The sequence below is a fragment of the Microcaecilia unicolor genome, chromosome 3 (assembly GCF_901765095.1).
Source record: "Microcaecilia unicolor chromosome 3, aMicUni1.1, whole genome shotgun sequence".
Classification (NCBI taxonomy): Eukaryota; Metazoa; Chordata; class Amphibia; order Gymnophiona; family Siphonopidae; genus Microcaecilia; species Microcaecilia unicolor.
This window is the reverse complement of record NC_044033.1, coordinates 292355682-292378199: the sequence shown is the minus strand read 5'-3', so window position 1 is coordinate 292378199 and position 22518 is coordinate 292355682. Positions and strand designations below refer to the sequence as shown.

The 22518-nt window shown below is 44.6% G+C and overlaps 1 protein-coding gene across 2 annotated transcripts in view; it reads left to right on the top strand.

Moving 5' to 3' along the window:
• Positions 1-22518, top strand: part of ESPL1 (extra spindle pole bodies like 1, separase) — a 548935-nt gene that overhangs the window by 437636 nt on the left and 88781 nt on the right. For both annotated transcript variants that reach the window (XM_030198173.1, XM_030198172.1), the window contains exon 28: positions 13969-14084. In XM_030198173.1, coding sequence (XP_030054033.1) covers positions 13969-14084 — 116 coding nt within the window. The remainder of the gene's footprint in view (positions 1-13968; positions 14085-22518) is intronic.

The window sequence follows — 22518 nt, the reverse complement described above, 5'->3', positions numbered from 1 at the left end:
GGAGGGACGCTAAGGAAGGAGAAATTAGACCTTACCTGCTAATTTGCTTTCCTTTAGTCCCTCCGGACCGGACCAGGCCCCTCCCATGTTTTGTCATTTTTTCAGCGGAATAGTAAAATAAATAGATAATAAAAAAAAAAACAATAACAAGCTTGTATATTTAGCATTTTCAGTGACCCATGCCACATCTCTAGTTGGAGTTGCGGGTGGGTTCCGTTGCTGCTATATATGTGTACGTACAGTGGTGGAAATAAGTATTTGATCCCTTGCTGATTTTGTAAGTTTGCCCACTGACAAAGACATGAGCAGCCCATAATTGAAGGGTAGGTTATTGGTAACAGTGAGAGATAGCACATCACAAATTAAATCCGGAAAATCACATTGTGGAAAGTATATGAATTTATTTGCATTCTGCAGAGGGAAATAAGTATTTGATCCCTCTGGCAAACAAGACCTAATACTTGGTGGCAAAACCCTTGTTGGCAAGCACAGCGGTCAGACGTCTTCTGTAGTTGATGATGAGGTTTGCACACATGTCAGGAGGAATTTTGGTCCACTCCTCTTTGCAGATCATCTCTAAATCATTAAGAGTTCTGGGCTGTCGCTTGGCAACTCGCAGCTTCAGCTCCCTCCATAAGTTTTCAATGGGATTAAGGTCTGGTGACTGGCTAGGCCACTCCATGACCCTAATGTGCTTCTTCCTGAGCCACTCCTTTGTTGCCTTGGCTGTATGTTTTGGGTCATTGTCGTGCTGGAAGACCCAGCCACGACCCATTTTTAAGGCCCTGGCGGAGGGAAGGAGGTTGTCACTCAGAATTGTACGGTACATGGCCCCATCCATTCTCCCATTGATGCGGTGAAGTAGTCCTGTGCCCTTAGCAGAGAAACACCCCCAAAACATAACATTTCCACCTCCATGCTTGACAGTGGGGACGGTGTTCTTTGGGTCATAGGCAGCATTCTCTTCCTCCAAACACGGCGAGTTGAGTTCATGCCAAAGAGCTCAATTTTTGTCTCATCTGACCACAGCACCTTCTCCCAATCACTCTCGGCATCATCCAGGTGTTCACTGGCAAACTTCAGACGGGCCGTCACATGTGCCTTCCGGAGCAGGGGGACCTTGCGGGCACTGCAGGATTGCAATCCGTTATGTCGTAATGTGTTACCAATGGTTTTCGTGGTGACAGTGGTCCCAGCTGCCTTGAGATCATTGACAAGTTCCCCCTTGTAGTTGTAGGCTGATTTCTAACCTTCCTCATGATCAAGGATACCCCACGAGGTGAGATTTTGCGTGGAGCCCCAGATCTTTGTCGATTGACAGTCATTTTGTACTTCTTCCATTTTCTTACTATGGCACCAACTGTTGTCTCCTTCTCGCCCAGCGTCTTACTGATGGTTTTGTAGCCCATTCCAGCCTTGTGCAGGTGTATGATCTTGTCCCTGACATCCTTAGACAGCTCCTTGCTCTTGGCCATTTTGTAGAGGTTAGAGTCTGACTGATTCACTGAGTCTGTGGACAGGTGTCTTTCATACAGGTGACCATTGCCGACAGCTGTCTGTCATGCAGGTAACGAGTTGATTTGGAGCATCTACCTGGTCTGTAGGGGCCAGATCTCTTACTGGTTGGTGGGGGATCAAATACTTATTTCCCTCTGCAGAATGCAAATAAATTCATATACTTTCCACAATGTGATTTTCCGGATTTAATTTGTGATGTGCTATCTCTCACTGTTACCAATAACCTACCCTTCAATTATGGGCTGCTCATGTCTTTGTCAGTGGGCAAACTTACAAAATCAGCAAGGGATCAAATACTTATTTCCACCACTGTATGTATGTATGTATCTATACAACTTTAAGGGGACCTTACCACTTCTCTGGTGGGAGTTGCTGGTGACCTATACTTCAAGTGAGCCTTACCATTTCTCTGGTGAGAGTTGCTGTGACCTATACTTCAAGTGAGCCATACCTCTTCTCTGTTGGGAGCTGTGGGTGAAGTATGATACAAGTGGCCCATACCACTTCTCTGGTGAGAGTTGCTGGTGAGCTATAATACAAGTGAGCCATACCACTTCTCTGGTGAGAGTTGCTGGTGAGCTATAATACAAGTGAGCCATACCACTTCTCTGGTGAGAGTTGCTGGTGAGCTATATTACAAGTGAGCCATACCACTTCTCTGGTGAGAGTTGTTGGTGAGCTCTAATACAAAAGGGGCCATACCGCTTCTCTGGTGAGAGTTGCTGGTGAGCTCTGGTACTCGGCTTTGTCGAGGAATTTGTGGCTGCTAGGATTCCATACGGCACAGAAGGTTTCTCTCTTTCTTTTCTGCTTGGTTAGTCAAATACTGAGGCTAGGGTCACATGACCAGGGCTCTTATTGGCTCTCCAGAGTCACAAGTTTTTCTCAGTCTCCACCTGCTAGTAGGAGAGCACAACCCAAGAGTCCAATCTTGGTCCGGTCCGGAGGGACTAAAGGAAAGCAAATTAGCAGGTAAGGTCTAATTTCTCCTTAGCAAGCTCGGAGGCTTATCGAAGAGGATGGGGACCTTTTCCATTGCATTGGGCAGAGGACTCCTTCCGTTATTTGTGAGTGCACCTGTCCATGTATCCTGGCCTGCTGTATCATTTGAATGTGGATAAACTAATTCGACATACACAAGAACAGTTGGATCATTGGAGAATGTTGCCTTGGTCCTTGTTAGGTTGCATTGATCGGTACTATGTGGTGCTTTCCCGTGCTGGCTATATGTGTTAGTCCTTTCCCCTCCGCTTGTTGCGCAAAGATCTCAAGGCCTTGCAAAGATATTTTGTAAGGTTTTGTTGGGGAGGGGAAAGAAACCCAAAATGGGGTGGCATAATATGATTGGCCTTGGAAACAAGCAGGATTGGGTATCCATGATTTGAAGAGTTATAATCAAGCATGTCTTTCGCATCATTTAAGGGATTGGCTCCTGAATTCAGACACCTTCATGGATGTCATTCAAGTGTGCCTATTTTGATCCATTGCATATCAATTATCTCCTTCATGCAGAGTTGGGTCGCTTTGCTTACCATCTTGGATCCGTCAGAGCCTGCTTTTCAAACACTTGTGGGCTTTATGGAGGGAACTGCTACTAGCCTAGTGGTTAGTGCAGTGGACTTTGATCCTGGAGAATTGAGTTTGATTCCCACTGCAGCTCCGTGTGACTCTGGGCAAGTCGCTTAACCCTCCATTGCCCCTGGTACAAAATAAGTACCTGAATATATGTAAACCGCTTTGAATGTAGTTGCAAAAACCTCACAAAGGCGGTATATCAAGTCCCATTTCCCCTTTCCCCTTTGTGGAATCAGGTAATTAGTAGTAGCGTTCTGCTTCCCATAGTGGTTAACCCGGAGTTTCTCCCAGGGATGGAGGGTGGCTTATTCAAAAGATGGAAGACTCAGAATATTTTTCTTTGTGAACATCTAATAAAAGAGGATGGGACATTCCTTCCATTATCTGCAACAATGTTGAGCTAGTTTGGCAGACCGGTTCACTTATATACAGATATCCCACTATATCTCTTCTCTACCTAGACTCAGTTTGTCCTTTGGATTTGGGATTTAACTGTGACGTCTCTTGGAAGGTGATGCCTTAGGTCATTTTAGTTTCCTGGTTCTATGAGGAATTATCCAAGGGCGAGCCTTTGAAGGATTTTTGGCAGGTGGTAGAGCTGTGGGAAAGGGACTCTACATAGTAACATAGTAGATGATGGCAGTAAAAGACCTGCACGGTCCATCCAGTCTGCCCAGCAAGATAAACTCATATGTGCTACTTTTTGTGTATACCCTACTTTGATTTGTACCTGTCCTCTTCAGGGCACAGACCGTATAAGTCTGCCCAGCACTATCCCCGCCTCCCACCACCGGCTCTGGCACAGACCGTATCAGTCTGCTCAGCACTATCACCGCCTCCCACCACCGGCTCTGCCACCCAATCTCGGCTGAGCTCCTGATGATTCCACGCATGTTTGAATTCCGTTACCGTTTTCATTTCCACCACCTCCCGTGGGAGGGCATTCCAAGCATCCACTACTCTCTCCATGAAAAAATACTTCCTGACATTTTTCTTGAGTCTGCCCCCCTTCAATCTCATTTCATGTCCTCTCGTTCTACCGCCTTCACATCTCCGGAAAAGGTTCGTTTGCGGATTAATACCTTTCAAATATTTGAACGTCTGTATCATATCACCCCTGTTTCTCCTTTCCTCCAGAGTATACGTGTTTAGGTCCGCAAGTCTCTCCTCATACGTCTTGTAATGCAAATCCCATACCATTCTCGTAGCTTTTCTTTGCACCGCTTCAATTTTTTTACATCCTTAGCAAGATACGGCCTCCAAAACTGAACACAATACTCCAGTTGGGGCCTCACCAACGACTTACACAGGGGCATCAACACCCCCTTTCTTCTGCTGTCACACCTCTCTCTATACAGCCTAACAATCTAGCTATGGCCACCGCCTTGTCACACTGTTTCGTCGCCTTCAAATCCTCAGATACTATCACCCCAAGATCCCTCTCCCCGTCTGTACCTATCAGATTCTCCCCGCCTAACACATACGTCTCCCGAGAATTTCTATTCCCTAAGTGCATCACTTTGCATTTCTTCACATTGAATTTTAATTGCCAAACCTTAGACCATTCTTCTAGCTTCCTCAGATCCTTTTTCATGTTTTCCACTCCCTCCCGGGTGTCCACTCTGTTACAGATTTTTGTATCATCCGCAAATAGGCAAACCCTTCGGCAATGTCACTCACAAATATATTGAACAGAATCGGCCCCAGCACCGATCCCTGAGGCACTCCACTACTCACCTTTCCCTCCTCCGTGCGAACTCCATTCACCACCACCCTCTGGCGTCTGTCTGTCAACCAGTTCCTAATCCAGTTCACCACTTCGGGTCCTATCTTCAGCCCGTTCAGTTTATTTAAGAGCCTCCTGTGGGGAACCGTGTCAAAAGCTTTGCTGAAATCTAAGTAGATTACGTCTATAGCTCGTCCCTGATTCAATTCTCCTGTCACCCAATCAAAGAATTCAATGAGATTCGTTTGGCACGATTTCCCTTTGGTAAAACCATGTTGTCTTGGATCTTGCAACTTATTGGCTTCCAGGAAATTCACTATCCTTTCCTTCAGCATCGCTTCCATTACTTTTCCAATAACCGAAATGAGGCTTACCGACCTGTAGTTTCCAGCTTCTTCCCTATCACCACTTTTGTGAAGAGGGACCACATCCGCCGTTCTCCAATCCCTCAGAACCTCTCCTATCTGCAAGGATATATTAAACAAATCTTGACAAGGACCCGCCAGAACCTCCCTGAGCTCCCTCAATATCCTGGGGTGGATCCCGTCCAGTCCCATGGCTTTGTCCACCTTTTAGCTTTTCAAGTTGTTCATACACACTCTCTTCCATGAATGGTGCTCTATCCACTTCATTCTCATTTGTACTTTTTCCAGTCCATCGCGGTCCTTCTCCAGGATTTTCTTCTGTGAAAACAGAACAAAAGTATCTATTTAGCAAATTTGCTTTTTCTTCATCATTATTCACATAGCGGTTTGCAGTATCTAACAATTCCTTTTTTAGTCATTCTCTTATCACTAATATACCTGAAGAAATTTTTGTCACCCCTCCTTACATTTCTAGCCATTTGTTCTTGCGCTTTCGCCAGACGTATCTCTCTCTTGGCTTCTTTCATTTTCATCCGGTATTCCTCCCTGTGTTCCTTTTCTTGAGTTTTTGTGTATTTCTGGAACGCCAACTCTTTAGCCTTTATTTTCTCAGTCACTTGGAGAACCATATCGGTTTCCTTTTTCTCTTGCTTTTATTTACTTTCCTTACATAAAGGTTTGTGGCCCTATTTATAGCTTCTTTCAGCCTGGACCACTGTCCTTCCACCTCTTGTACTTCCTCCCAGCCCATCATCTCCTTCCTCAGGTATTCCCCCATTTTACTAAAGTCAGCACGCTTGAAATCCAGGACTTTGAGTTTTGAGTGGCCTCTCTCCACTTTAGCTGTTATATCAAACCAAACCGTTTGATGGTCACTGCTGCCCAGGTGGGCACCCACTCGGATATTTGACATGCTATCTCCATTTGTGAGCACCAGATCCAGCGTCGCTCCCTCCCTCGTGGGTTCCGTCACCATTTGTCTGAGCAAAACACTTTGGAAAGCATCCACGATCTCTCTACTTCTTTCCGATTCCGCAGACGGAACCTTCCAATCTACATCCGGCAGATTGAAATCTCCCAGCAACAGCACCTCTCTTGTTTCCCAACTTTTGAATATCTGCAATCAGGTCTTTATCTAATTCCTCCAATTGTGTCGGAGGTCTGTAGACAACACCCACGTGGACAGAGGTTCTATCATCTCTTTTTAAGGTGATCCATATCGCTTCTTCCTTTCCCCAGGTCCCTGTCATTTCGGTCACTATGATATCACTTCTCACATATAGAGCTACTTCTTTACCTTTACGACCATCTCTATCCTTCCTAAATAGATTATAGCCTGGTATGTTTGCAACCTTTAAGCCACATCTCTGTGATTGCAACAACGTCTAAGTCTGCCTCCAACATCAGGGCTTGAAGGTCATGAACTTTATTTTCAGGATCATCACCATGCTGTAATGGAGCAGAAGAATTCTGTAGGGGCAACACTTGTGAGGGAGGATGCTTTTGCGTCACATAGCGAAGTCTGTCTGAGCCTATCGTGAACCATCTATTCTTAGGTAGTTTTATTCTTTGAGGCAGTGGTGAAAAGATGGTATGATTCTGTGCAGTCTTAGAAGTTGCTTTAAGTGCATTCAATTCCTGCTTTGCTTTACTGAGCTCCTGTTTTAAACTAGATAGCTGAAGACAGGACAAGACTTAAGTCTCCAGATGACTGGCCTTGAAACTAAAGCACCACAATTATTACAGAGAATAAAAGTCATCCTGATTGGTTGAAATGGGTAAGAATAGGTGTACTATGTTGGGGTCAACAGTCTGTAAGATTGCCTGTGTATGACTGATGAGTAAAGTTAATGAGTTTTGGGGATGTGGGTAGGGTGGGTGGGACTATAAGTCCCAGTGAGTCAGCTAAGTGTTGTAACAATGAAAGTTATCTAGTATGACCAGAATGGTAAAGTCTGGTCAAGGAATTTTCTGTTCAAGATTAAACTTTCAAATTCCCCTGGAACATAACTTTCCTTTTTTAAATAAATCTAAATATTCCCAATAAATTATAGCAGTTTCATCAATGTAAAAAGTAACTATATAACCACAATACAGTTTGAAAAGCCTCTCCTCTATCAGAGTTAGGCAGGAAAGGAAAGAGGGTTCACAAAACAAATTAATTAAGCAATAAATTAAATAAGCATTAAATTAAAGAAAATATCAGGTGTCTAAACCTCTAGCCAAAAAGTTGAGAAATTGGAATAAAATAATCAGAATTTACTTAGCAGTAATTTAGTTCAGGTCCAGCACATGCAATGCAAGCAAACAACGAGTTCTTTGTGTGTCTTACATTGCGGATGCTATTCAGGTGATCCCTCGCCTGGTTCATGGTGCTGACTTACAGGAATGTAATTTTTTGTATTATTCATAGGGCCTATTTTTCGCAACATCTTGCTTTTCTAGTGGATTGCGCAGAGATCCTACGCTGTCAGCAGTGTTGGGTGGGGCACAATTCCTTTTTTACACGTTAGGTGGCATTGCAGCACTATTCGGGCATTTTGGGACAATATGATCCAATTCTTGCATTTAGTCTTGTGTTATCACCCCCGAGTCTCAATTGAAGGGGTACTTTTGAGATCTATAGGTGCTATGGGTTTGAAGAGCAGTGGGGATAAATTGTACGTAAATCTTGCATTTTGGCGAAGAAATGTATTTTAAATCATTGGTTGTCAGATTGCCCACCATCTATCTGGTACTGGCAAAATTAATTTCACTCTTTAATGTTATGGCAGTCATTTGGGTCACACTTGTCTCCTCAATGCCAGAAACTATTTTTATCTGTCTGGGAAGCATACTTAACAGAGGATAGATACATCAGCGCAAAGCCAGGTTCTTAATAGATTCTCTGATGCCCTTCCAAATCACACTAAAGAGTCTTGATCTCTGGGGGGAGAGGAGGGTGGTTGGGAAGCTGTAGGGTGGGGTATGTTGTAGCCAGATGTTTCCATTTGGAGGCCTAAGAGTCAAGGCTCTTGAACTGTACTGTGTATTTCCTTTCTGTAGAGTGTTGTATATGCCAGTTGTAGGATACTCATGGGTGGGAGGGGAGGGGTTTTTTTTTCTTCTGTATGTACCCATGATTTGTGTATCTGCTTTATATTGATCAAATGAGTTTATGATTCTAATAACGGTAGTAGGGGATCTGTTTGTGTTCAATGTTGAATACTTTATTTGTATGTCATTTCCCTAAACTTACAATTTTCACTTACGTTAGCGCCATGCCCCCTGCCCAAATGCAAAATATAAATACCTATCTGTGGGGATTCCCAAGCCCCACACACAGAAAAACAAAGTGGGGTCCACACTCTCCACAGCAATCGAACACAACAGAAGAAAAAGGGGTGGAGAGGGCCCAATGTCAAGAGATCAGTCACCACACTCAAGCCCCACCAGCTGAAACCCTCTCCTCCAGCCTGGTGGCCAGAATTCTGCAACATCTGCATTTTGTGACAGCTCTGCTGCTACTATCTGAAGAGCTTGGAGATTCTGGCTACTGACCAGAGGAAGTGGTCTTCAGCTGACATAGCTTTGGGATCTCCATCCAGCAAGGGAGGCAGCTAATTTGGTGGGGGGCTGGTACCAGGACCTCAGTATTTTCAGTACAAAATGAAGTGCATGACTGTTTTTATTTCACCAGTGTTGTAGTACTTGCTGAGTTTAATTTCTTGAGGTTTCCAGATCAGTTTCCATTTGTGATCCCTTGTTCTGTATTTGGTGAAGGACTGTCTGTGTTTTGTGTGTGAAGAAGTCATTTATAGTTTTATATGGGGAGATTGGGCAGGGAGGAGAGAGGGGATCAGGGCCCCCCTCAATTTCTGCCCTGGTCCCCAACATGTCTAAAACCGGCCCTGCACAGTCTCTCTCCTCCTCTCTGTCCTTCCTATTGTTTTTTCCACCTCTTTTCCTATTGTTTTTTTTCCTCCTCTCACCCCATTATCCAGCATCTATTCCTCCCTCCTGCCTGCCCCCAGGTCCAACACTTCTCCTTCTCTCCCTCCCTCTCATCCTCTGGTCCGACATCTTTTTTTTTTTTTCTCCTGTCTGCCCTTACATCCAGCATTTCCCCTCCTCTGACTCTGCTTCTTCTAGGTCCAACATATGTCTCTCTCTTTTTTTTTTTTTTAAGTTCCCTTCCCCTCACCTACCCCTGTGCTTCAGGAGGCTCCGCAGTACAGGTAGCTCTTCCCATCATGGTACATCTCCCTCCACTCCCAGTCTTTAAAAATCATTTTCTCAGGGGAGCCCCGGCATAGCAGCCATTCTCACAAGCTGCCTGCAGATGCTGCAAACATTTCCTTCTGCCACGATCTGCCCAATTACATAAGTAATGCCACACTGGGAAAAGACCAAGGGTCCATCGAGCCCAGCATCCTGTCCCCGACAGCGGTCAATCCAGGCCAAGGGCACCTGGCAAGCTTCCCAAACGTACAAACATTCTATACATGTTATTCCTGGAATTGTGGATTTTTCCCAAGTCCATTTAGTAGTGGTTTATGGACTTGTCCTTTAGGAAACCGTCTAACCCCTTTTTAAACTCTGCCAAGCTAACCGCCTTCACCACGATCTCCGGCAACGAATTCCAGAGTTTAATTATGCATTGGGTGAAGAAAATTTTCTCCTATTTGTTTTAAATTTGCTACACTGTAGTTTCATCGCATGCCCCCTAGTCCTAGTATTTTTGGAAAGCGTGAACAGACGCTTCACATGCACCTGTTCCACTCCACTCATTATTTTATATACCTCTATCGTCTCCCCACAGTCGTCTCTTTTCCAAGCTGAAAAGCCCTAGCCTCTTTAGTCTTTCTTCATAGGGAAGTCGTCCCATCCCCGCTATCATTTTAGTTGCCCTTCGCTGCACCTTTTCCAATTCTACTATATCTTTCTTGAGATGCGGCGACCAGAATTGAACACAATACTCAAGGTGCGGTCGCACCATGGAGCGATACAACAGCATTATAACATCCTCACACCTGTTTTCCATACCTTTCCTAATAATACCCAACATTCTATTCGCTTTCCTAGCCGCAGCAGCACACTGAGTGGAAGGTTTCAGTGTATTATCGACGACGACACCCAGATCCCTTTCTTGGTCCATAACTCCTAACGTGGAACCTTGCATGATGTAGCTATAATTCGGGTTCTTTTTCCCCACATGCATCACCTTGCACTTGCTCACATTAAACGTCATCTGCCATTTGGCCGCCCAGTCTCGTAAGGTCCTTCTGTAATTTTTCACAATCCTCTTGCGAATTAACAACTTTGAATAACTTTGTGTCATCAGCAAATTTAATTACCTCGCTAGTTACTCCCACCTCTAAATCATTTATAAATATATTAAAAAGCAGCGGTCCTAGCACAGACCCCTGAGGAACCCCACTAACTACCCTTCTCCATTGTGAATATTGCCCATTTAACCCCACTCTGTTTCCTATCCTTCAACCAGTTTTTAATCCACAATAGGACATTTCCTCCTATCCCATGACCCTCCAATTTCCTCTGTAGCCTTTCATGAGGTACCTTGTCAAATGCCTTTTGAAAATCCAGATACACAATATCAACCGGCTCCCCTTTGTCCACATGTTTGTTTGCTCCTTCAAAGAATTGAAGTAAATTGGTCAGGCAAGATTTCCCCAAACTAAATCTGTGCTGACTTGGTCTCAGTAATCCATGTCCTTGGATGTGCTCTGTAATTTTGTTTTTAATAATAGCCTCTACCATTTTCCCCGGCACCGATGTCAGACTCACCGGTCTATAATTTCCCAGATCTTCCCTGGAACCTTTTTTAAAAATCAGTGTTACATTGGCCACCCTCCAATCTTCCGGTACCAAGCTTGATTTTTAGGATAAATTGCATATCACTAATAGTAACTCCGCAAGCTCATTTTTCAGTTCTATCAGTACTCTAGGATGAGTAGGAAGTTATGTCAGAGGGGAGCGGATTGCGGCAGAGGGAAAGGTTTGTGGCAGCCACAGGCAGTTTGTGTGAATAGCTGCCATGTCGGGGGCCCCCCTGAGAAGAGAAAATGTTTCTTTAAAGAAGACCAGGGAGGGAAATGGACCGTGGTGAGGAAAAGATACCCGGATTGTGGTGCCCCATGGAGCTATGGGTGGCCCAGGGCAGCTGCCCTGTTCTCTCTCTCTCTCCCCCCCCATCCCCTCCCAAACGCCATCCATGATTGGGGCAGATTGCTAACCTGGAAAACATCCTGGCAGAGACAACTTAGATGTGTTGAGTTAGACTTATTTTTATAACGAATAGCTGCAGTGGGAATTGAACCCACTTCCCCAGGATCAAAGTGTGCTGCACAAACCACTAGGCAGAGACAACTGGTGATTTGGAGAACCTAGTTTCAATTAGTCTGCTTTCTGAGAACTGTGTGCTCTGGTCAATTTTCACTTTTCCCTAATCTCCAGTACATACTGCACCTTACCACCGTCAGGTCTCATTTCCCTTTGCAAAGTGGCTAAAACACAAGCAGTCAGAAGAATCCAGGAAGAGCTTGTCAGTCTGGGAATCTGTGCAGCTAAAAGGCAGGTTAAAAAAAAAAAAAAAGGTTTTAAATGACCAACTGCAAAGTGATGCACATGGGTTGGGGTGGGGGGAATAATTCCCATATGTGTACATAATGCTAGCTTTGACATTAGGACTCAATTCTTTAAGATGCTTTGCTTTTTTTTTTGTTGACTACTGCTATACTGAAGTAGTCCTCAATAAAACATTCATAATGATTTAATCAGGCATAGAGAACAGAACTGGGAATATTATTTTATTTAATTTGGGCATTTATAATCCGCTTACCCATCAATTTCAAAGTGAGGAACAATCACACATTATATACATGGCACACACGGGGGGGGGGGGGGGGGGGGAGGGGAGTTGGGGATAGGGAAGCGAAGACGAGGGGGGAGAAATGGAGTAAGAGTGTGGGGGGGGGGAGACTAGAGGGAGGGGATAATAAAAATGTGGAGCATTTCACGATTTATGAATATGTGGAAGGTAATTGGTATTCATATTGTTACTTTGCAGTGTTATTTGTATGTTACCTTTTCTGCTAATAAAACAGAATTAAATATACATGGCACACACAATCTAAAGTTTTGTACCTTTGACGCAGGATGCCAGGATCAAAGTCCGGTATACTAACCACTAGGCCACTCCTTCACTCCAGTATTCTAGATGTCTACCTTGATTACCATTGATAATCAACTCCCAAGTTTCTAATCTAGTAAATTGCTTGTATGTTTTTAAGGATGATCTGTTCAAACTTTTGTGTGTTGACTGTGATGGTTTATTATGTACCTGTTTTCTCTAATTGGCACACTAGATCGTGGCAACATATTATTATAAGGCTGCAATTTGTCAACCATTAATTGCGTCTGATTCAAAACACATTTTTAAAATTGCTCTATAATGCATAAAGGACAGATCTTATGACTTTTACTTACAATGCAATAGAGTCAATGTTCTTTAAATTACACAACATTGATAATTGACTCATCAGATATACTGTGGGATTCCAGCACTTCTCACATGTTAGTACTTGATCAGCCAACAGACACTTAAGATCTCAGGAGAAGCTGCCTGCTGTCCCTTATAAGCACATTAGACTGGAATCAACCTGCAGTACTGCATTTCATGTTGCTGCACCTAGGTTGAGATTGATCTTGTAGCTTCAAGTCTCATAAGACTTGAAACCACAAGATCAACCAATAATTCTGGCACTGTGGCTCAAACTTGTAGAGAGCCAAATTATGGGGAAGCAGGCATCCCACTGTTTTCATCTGCATCTGAAGCCAGGTGAAGGCTGGGGGGGGGGAGTTACATGAGTGAGTGAAGGCTAGTCTGGTTGCATGAGCAAGAGTGAGACTGGGTGAAGATTGGTTGGCAGGTGTGGGGGGTTACATGAGTGAGAGTGAGACTGAGTGAAGGCTGAAGAGTGGACGGCACACTGTCATATTTTGCCACTATTTGATGAAACATGCTGCAAAATACGACGGTGTGTTTTGGCCCTCTGTTACAAAATATAAAATGTGGCCCCTATCCTCCATTGCCCCATGTAAGCCGCATTTAGCCTGCCATGAGTGGGAAAGCGCGGGGTACAAATGTAACAAAAAAAAAAAAGGTTGGACAAACCTGCCATAGAAATTACTGGCAGTATATCAAGTACAATAAGGGGCTCGTTTTCAAAGCACTTAGACTTGCAAAGTTCCATAGAAGCTTTGAAAATACACCTGAAATCCACTTTATCATTGTTTACCTTAGTTGATCTATGTCTGTAGTAGTATTAAATTTGTTTTAATTTAACACCAAGCTATAAAATTGTAACTGAAGAATATGATGGATAGTAGTATATTAGGCTTTATAGGTTTGAAGAAGCTTCTCCTAGATAAATTTAACTGCTATAAGCCAAAGAGGCTTTTGGAAATAGCCTCTTAATGCTGGGAGCAAACAGTGAACAATCTCCCCATTAGGATCGGATTACTTCCCAGATTGGCCAATGTGGCAGGATGCTGGGTTTGATGGTCCATTGTTCTGATTCAGTACAACATTTTCTCGTATGGAGGCAAAAAGAATAGGCAAGGTGGGCATACAGTGCTGCACCCCTCAGTCAGAACCTGGTTTATTGCTACTTTGAAATTCAGGGGATGAGGCTTTACTGTTGCCCTTGATTTCCAAATGCACAAAATGGGGCAGACTGTGGTTTGAAGTTTCATGCTGACCAGTGTTTGTTTTCTTTATAGTATCAGCCGCAGTCCATCCTCACACGGGGAGTGAATGCTAGCAACACCTTCTACGTCTTGAATCCTCATGCTAATCTCCCTGGGACAGAGGAACGCCTTCGTGACTGGTTCCAGAGGTTTGTATATGACGCCATCTTTTTTTTCTTTTTCTGTGGAAAGAAGGCCCCTGCAGTAGCAGCGTGGGCAGTTTTTCCCCCACATGCCAAGGCCCTTTTTACAGCAGGGGGTAAAATGACCCGACCCCCCCCCCCCCCCCCCAAAAAAAAAAAAAAATATGACCATGCGGCAGGGAGCACTTACCGCCATCGATTGAGGTGGTGGTAAGGGCTCCTGTGGTAACTGGGCAGTGCGCGGTGATGCCCAATTACTGCCAGGTTAGCACCACACTATTAAAAAAAAAAATATTATGGCGCGCCGGAAATGACGCACCCTGGAGCTAGAACTACCGCTGGCGGCTGCATTGAGCCAGCGGTAGTTCCGGGATAGCATGCAGTAAGCCCGCATTGGACTTCCCCTTTATAAAAGGGCTCCTTAGACTCTTCAGCAGAAAGCTGAAATCCAGATCCTCCAGGTTAGCATTTTCAGACATGCTCCCCCCCTGTTCCATGTGCAGGACCCAAGAGGCAGGCAGAACTCCGCAGTCTCAATGTGTGGTCGAGGCAATAGTGCAAGAATGAAGGATTTAGATTTGTTAGCAACTAGAGAACATTCTGGGGAGGGGGAGCCTGTTACGAAAGGATTAGCTCCACCTTAACCAGGATGGAACCAGGCTGCTGGCGCTAACATTTAAAAAGGAGATAGAGCAGCTTAAACTAAAATGGGAGGAAAAGCTGACAGTCGCCCAGGAGTGTATGGTTTCGTGTGGAGTATCCTCAAAGGATACTATTGAAACAGGACATTTAGGGAATCCCAATAGGTTTCAATAATGGTGAAAGAAAGCCAGGAGTGTTTAATGGGAGAACAGAGTAAAATGTGCAAATTATCTCTGTCAACTTCAAAGCAGCTTAAAGATGCTAGAAAAAAACACAGTTTGAAGTACCTGTATACAAATGCTAGAAGCCTAAAAAATAAAATGCGAGAGTTGGAGTATATAGCACTGAATGAAGAGAGAGGCATCTCAGAGATCTGGTGGAAGGAGGACAATCAATGGGACACTATTATCAGGATACAGATTATATCACAATGACAGAGGGGATCAAATTGGAGTGGGGGTTGTGCTGTATGTTAGAGGAAATTGTCAACCAGAATAAATATTCTACATGAAACAGCAGCGTGGAATCCTTGTGGATAGAAATTCCATGTGTGAATGGAAAGAGTATACTGGTAGGGCTGTACTACTATCCACCGGCACAGAATGAACAGACAGATGAACAAATGTTTAAAGAAATCAGGAAAGCTGGCAAATAGATGATTTCAATTATCCCAATATTGACTGGATAAATGCTACATCAGGGAACGATAGAGAGGTAAAATACTGAGATGTAATAAATGAATGCTTCTTGGAGCAACTAGTCCAAGAACCGAGAAGGGAGCTATTTTAGAGCTAGTGCTTGGTGAAATGCAGAGCATAGTATGAGAGGTAACTGTGGATCCACAGGGAAACAGTGATTGTAACATGATCAAACTTGAGCCGATATCTGGAACCAAGTCTCTAAAGAAATCCACTATGACAAAATGAGGAAAATGGTTAAAAAGAAGCTGAAAGGGTCAGCTGCTAAGGTTAGAACTTTAAATCAGGGAGACACACTTGCGTCATGGGCGGGAACCTTCTCGCGCATGCGCGGTGCATCTTCACCCGCGTGACGTCGCATTCTCGAAAGTTCTAAGTTTTCTAAAAGTTCCGGGCTCCTGGGCCGCCATGGACAACGACGACCCATCAGTGATACTATTCAGCCTGCTGTCCTCGGAGAATACCTGCTACAGGTATGTATTTTCATTGTCTTGCAGTTGGTGTGCCACTACTGCCTCCATGATTTTGGTGATAGTGGGAATGTTAGCACCAGTCAATAGTTGTTTGAGGTGTTTCTATGCAGAGTGTCTCCTTTGAGTAGAGGAATTGGGATGATTCTGCCTAGTTCTTGTGGGAAGGTGCCGCTTCTTAGAATGGTCTGTATCGTGACGTGATGATGTAGGCTGTGACCTTTGGGGTTACTGTTGAGGAAGGCTGCTCTACAAGGGCCTAGTGCACAGTTTTCTTTTGCGAATCTAGTGTGAGTTGCACAGTAGTGGGTTCTATGAAGGTGGACCAGAAGCGATCTGCCAAGATGTCATCGGTTGGTTTGGTAGTATTGTATTTATTTTGGATTGAAAGAAGTTGGATAGATCCTCAGCAGTTAAGTTTCTTTCTATGTGTGATTACGTTGGTTTTGTGGTATATTTGACTAGGTTAACTAGGGTGCGGGAGGTGGTGTTGCTTTCAGCGATCTTATGTGTGTAATATTTAAAAGTTGTAGTATTTCTTGGTTGTACCAACGGTTGATAGCTGATCTTGGAGCTTTTCACAGCTTCAGTTATGCTATATCATCTAGAGTGTGTGTTAGTGTTTGTATTCCACGTATTAACAAAGGTGGAAAGAAAAGCAAAGGACAGCCAGTGTGGATAAAAGGTGAAGTGAAATAGCCTATTAGAGCCAAAAGAGCATCTTTCAAAGAATGGAAAAAAGATATGAATGAAGAAAAGACACAACATAAGCAGTGTTATGGTAGATGCAAAGCACTGATAAAGAAGGCTAAAAGAGAATGTGAAGAAAAACTTGCCATGGAGACAAAAACTCATAGTAACACCTTTTCCAGGTAGATCAGAAGCAGAAAGTATGTAAGGGAATCTGTGGGATCATTAGATCGTGAAGGAGCAAAAGAGGCACTCAGGGAGTACAAGGCCATAGTGGAGAGATTGAATGAATGAATTCTTTGCTTTTGTCTTTACAGAAGAAGATATAAGAGGTCTACCTGTACTGAAAATTATTTTCAAGGGTGACAATGTGGAAGAACTGAAACCTCTGTGAACCTGGAAGACATATTATTATTATTTATTATTTATTGCATTTGTATCCCAACTTTTCCCACCTATTTGCAGGCTCAAAGTGGCTTACAGAGTGTGGTTATGACATAATCATAATATCAAGCCCAATTGACAAATCACCTGGACCAGATGGAATACACCCCAGGGTACTGAAAGAACTCAAACGTGAAATTGCTGATCTGTTGTTAGTGATCTATAACCTGTTAAAATCGTCCATGGTACCTGAAGATTGGAGGGTGGCCATTGTAAAGCTGACTTTTAAAAAGGGTTCCAGAGGGGGTCACGTGACGCTATGCACGGAAGCTGCCGCTAGTCGTTTCGCTCCTGCCAACTTCTAGATAACCCTGCTTAAAAACTCATGAAAATCACGTGAACTCCCATCTAAGGTTCAGGATAAGCAGAGCAGAGAGATTGGCGACTACCCTGAAGCTGAAAGCAGAGAGACTGGCGGCCAAATCGCTGAGAAAAGACAGAGAAAAGCTGGCCGGCAGAGGACAAGATGGCGGCTCTGGCTAGCTCGGCTACCTCGCTGATCGGCTCTGCATGGGCAGCGGAAATAGTTTGCTGTTACCAGCGCGCTTCAAACTATATTAGAAAAGAAGCTGGGATCGCTGGAAGCTAAGTTGGAATCGCTGCATAACATCTATATATATAAAACTCACCCTCAACGTTCTATTTGCTCTGACGTCACTGAAGCCAGTTCGTATGTTCGAAGCTCTGAAGCCACAGAAAATCAGTCTCTGGGCCCCGCCCTCGTGTCAAATGTTATGACGTTGAGGGCGGAGCACATTCAAGGAGCCAACTGCAAATCCCTAGCCGGAAGCAACCTGCACGTCCCTCCCGGCCGGGTGGCGCGCGGAGTAGTGCGGCGGTTGCGCGCGTGCACGGGGAGCATGCGCAGTGGCTGGGGGCTGTAGCGGTAGGTACTGTAGCGCAGGAGAGAGGGCGGGAGGAGGAGGCGGCCCGGCGGTGCTTCGGCCTGTGCGGCCGGGATGGGGAGGAGGAGGATGGGAGAACTAAGCCGTCGTCGTCCTGGAGGTGAAGAGCAGCGCACTGGCCGGTAAGGGTTGTGGTGCTGGGAGGGAGCGGTCCGGAGGCGCTGGAACAGGAGGTGGGGTACCGGGTACCGTCTGCACTTCAGGGGCGGCTGAGGGGACGGGATCAGGGGGGCTATTGGGTAGAAGAGAATGAGCTGCAGCGCATGTTGTGTCCAGTGAGTCCCGTTCCCCCCCCCCCCCCCCCCGGGGGGATGTTATCCTGCGCTGGTCCTGCCCCCCCTCCAGGCACCGAGCGATTCCCTGGGTGGATGGAAGGGGAGCAGGGGACAGAGGAGACTCGCTGGGTGACAGGAGGGGGGCAGGGGAGAGAACAGCATCGCTGGAGTGGATACAAGGAGGGGGAACCCTGGCACATACTCTCATTCTCACACACGCTCGCACCCACTCTTTCTCTGTCACACACACACACTCGCACAGACACTCTGGCACATACTCTTATTCTCACACACGCTCGCACCCACTCTTTCTCTGTCACACACACACACTCGCACAGACACTCTGGCACATACTGTCTGGCACATACTCTCATTCTCACGCACACTCGCACCCACTCTTTCTCTGTCACACACACACACTCGCACATTCGCTCTCTCACAAACACTCTGGCACATACTCTCATTCTCACACACACACTCGCACCCACTCTCTCTCTGTCACACACACACACGCTCTCTCAAACATACACACTCCGAGGAAAACCTTGCTAGCGCCCGTTTCCTTTAAAACAGAAACGGGCCTTTTTTACTAGTAAGTACATAAGTATTGCCATACTGGGAAAGACCAAAGGTCCATCGAGCCCAGCATCCTGTTTCCAACAGTGGCCATCCAGGTAACAGATACCCGGCAAGATCCCAAAAATGTACAAAACATTTTATACTGCTTATCCCAGAAATAGTGGATTTTCCCAAGTCCATTTAATAAGTCTATGGACTTTTCCTTTAGGAAGCCATCCAAACCTTTTTTAAACTCTGCTAAGCTAACCACCTTTACCACATTCACTGGCAAGGAATTCCAGAGTTTAATTACACGTTGAGTGAAGAAACATTTTCTCCGATTCATTTTAAATTTACTACATTGTAGCTTCATCGCATGCCCCCTAGTCCTAGTATTTTTGGAAAGCGCGAACAGATGCTTCACATCTACCCGTTCAACTCCACTTATTTTATAGACCTCTATCATATCTCCCCCTCAGCCGCCTTTTCTCCAAGCTGAAGAGCCCTAGCCGCTTTAGCCTTTCCTCATAGGGAAGTTGTCCCATCCCCTTTATCATTTTCGTCACCCTTCTCTGCACCTTTTCTAATTCCACTATATCTTTTTTGAGATACGGCGACCAGAATGGAACACAATATTTGAGGTGCGGTCGCACCATGGGGCGATACAAAGCCATTATAACATCCTCATTTTTGTTTTCCATTCCTTTCCTACTAATACTTAACATTCTATTTGCTTTCTTAGCCGCAGCAGCACACTAAGCAAACGGTTTCAACATATCATCAACATCTCAAAAAAGATATAGTAGAATTGGAAAAGGTACAGCGAAGGGCGACGAAAATGATAGTGGGGATGGGACGACTTTCCTATGAAGAGAGGCTGAGAAGGCTAGGGCTTTTCAGCTTGGAGAAGAGACGGCTGAGGGGAGATATGATAGAAGTGTATAAAATAATGAGTGGAATGGATCGGGTGGATGTGAAGCGACTGTTCACGCTATCCAAAAATACTAGGACTAGAGGGCATGAGTTGAAGCTACAGTGTGGTAAATTTAAAACGAATCGGAGAAAATTTTTCTTCACCCAACGTGTAATTAGACTCTGGAATTCATTGCCGGAGAACGTGGTACGGGCGGTTAGCTTGACGGAGTTTAAAAAGGGGTTAGATAGATTCCTAAAGGACAAGTCCATAGACCGCTATTAAATGGACTGGAAAAATTCCTCATTTTTAGGTATAACTTGTCTGGAATGTTTTTACGTTTGGGGAGCGTGCCAGGTGCCCTTGACCTGGATTGGCCACTGTCGGTGACAGGATGCTGGGCTAGATGGACCTTTGGTCTTTCCCAGTATGGCACTACTTATGTACTTATGTACTTAACATCTAGATCCCTTTCTTGGTCCGTGACTCCTAACGTGGAACCTTGCATTACATAGCTATAATTCGGGTTCCTCTTTCCCACATGCATCACTTTGCACTTGCTCACATTAAACGCCATCTGCCATTTAGACTCCGTCTCATAAGGTCCTCTTGTAATTTTTCACAATCCTCCCGCGATTTAACGACTTTGAATAACTTTGTGTCAGAAACAAATTTAATTACCTCACTACTTACTCCCATTTCTAGGTCATTTATAAATACGTTAAAAAGCAGCGGTCCCAACACAGAGGCCTGGGGAACCCCACTAACTACCCTTCTCCATTGAGAATACTGACCATTTAACCCTTCTCTGTTTTCTATCTTTTAACCAGTTTTTAATTCACAATAGAACACTACCTCCTATCCCATGACTCTCCAATTTCCTCTGGAGTCTTTCATGAGGTACTTTGTCAAACGCCTTCTGAAAATCCAGATACACAATATCAACCAGCTCCCCTTTATCCACATGTTTGTTCACCCCTTCAAAGAAATGTAGCAGATTGGTGAGGCAAGATTTCCCTTCACTAAATCCATGTTGACTTTGTCTCATTAATCCATGCTTTTGAATATGCTCTGTAATTTTAAGTCAAGTCTCTACGATTTTGCCCAGCACCGACGTCAGACTCACCGGTCTATAATTTCCCGGATCTCCTCTGGAACCTTTTTTAAAAATCTGCGTTACATTGGCCACCCTCCAATCTTCCGGTACCACGCTCGATTTTAAGGATAAATTACATATTTCTAACAATAGCTGCACAAGCTCATTTTTCAGTTATATCAGTACTCTGGGATGAATACCATCCAGTCCAGGAGATTTGCTACTCTTCAGTTTGTATAACTGCCCCATTACATCCTCCAGGTTTACAGAGAATTCATTAAGTTTCTCCGACTCGTCAGCTTCGATTACCAATTCTGGCACCGGTATCCCACCCAAATCTTCCTCGGTGAAGACCGAAGGAAAGAATTCATTTAATCTCTCTGCTACGGCTTTGTCTTCCCTGATCGCCCCTTTTACTCCTCGGTCATCTAGTGGTCCAACTGATTCTTTTGCCGGATTCCTGCTTTTAATATACCTAAAAAAAATGTTACTATGTATTTTTGCTTCCATCGCAGTCTTTTTTTTCGAAGTCTCTCTTAGCTTTCCTTATCAACGCTTTGCATTTGACTTGACATTCCTTATGCCGTTTCTTATTATTTTCAGTCGGTTCCTTCTTCTGTTTTCTGACGGATTTTCTTTTAGATCTAATAGCTTCCTTCACCTATTTAACCACGCCGGCTGTCGTTTGTTCTTAACATAGTAACATGGTAGATGACAGCAGAAAAAGACCTGCACGGTCCATCCAGTCTGCCCAACAAGATAAACTCATATGTGCTACTTTTTGTGTATATCTGACCTTGATTTTTATCTGCCATTTTCAGGGCACAGACCATAGAAGTCTGCCCAGCACTGGCCCCGCCTCCCCCCCATCAGCTCTGCCACCCAATCTCGGCTAAGCTTCTGAGGATCCATTCCTTCTGAACAGGATTCCTTTATGTTTATCCCATGCATACCTTTTTCATCTCCACCATCTCCCGCGGGAGGGCATTCCAAGTATCCACCACTCTCTCTGTGAAAAAATACTTCCCGACACTTTTCTTGAGTCTTCCCCCCTTCAACCTCATTTCATGTCCTCTAGTTCTACCACCTTCCCATCTCCGGAAAAGGTTCATTTCTTTCAAATATTTGAACGTCTGTATCATATTTGAATATGGTAGAGTCCCAGGAAGTAGCTAGATTCCACGTTACCAACCCCCAGGGATAAGTCCTCCTTTTTTTTTAATACGTGGATTATATTTGGCCTGGGCTTCCAGGATGGTGTTTTTGAACAGCATCCACGCCTGATGTAAATTTTTGACCCTCGCAGTCACTCCTCTAAGTTTTCTTTTTACCGTTCTTCTCATTTTATCATAGTCTCCTTTTTTTAAAGTTAAACGCTAACATATTTGATTTCCTATGTATACTTACTTCAAAGCTAATATCAAATCCAATCATAATATGATCACTGTTATCAAGCGGCCTGTCAGGCTTCTCCCGGAGACACTGGGTTGTGAGCTCTTGGACCCCTGCCATGGAGCGGCAGTGGCAGGCAAAATCACCTCCAAACCAGAGACAAGGCAAAACAGGACTGGAACCCACTGGACTGGAACCCACCGGACCGGAACACACTGGACAGGACCTAGGCTTCACCTACACTTAGCCGCCGTTCCCCAGGGGTTGAGCCCCCGGGTGCAGGCAGCTGGCAGGGCTTGGAGGAAAACTGGTACTGGAACTAGCAGGCAGGAACACCAGGAATCAGGATTCAGAAGT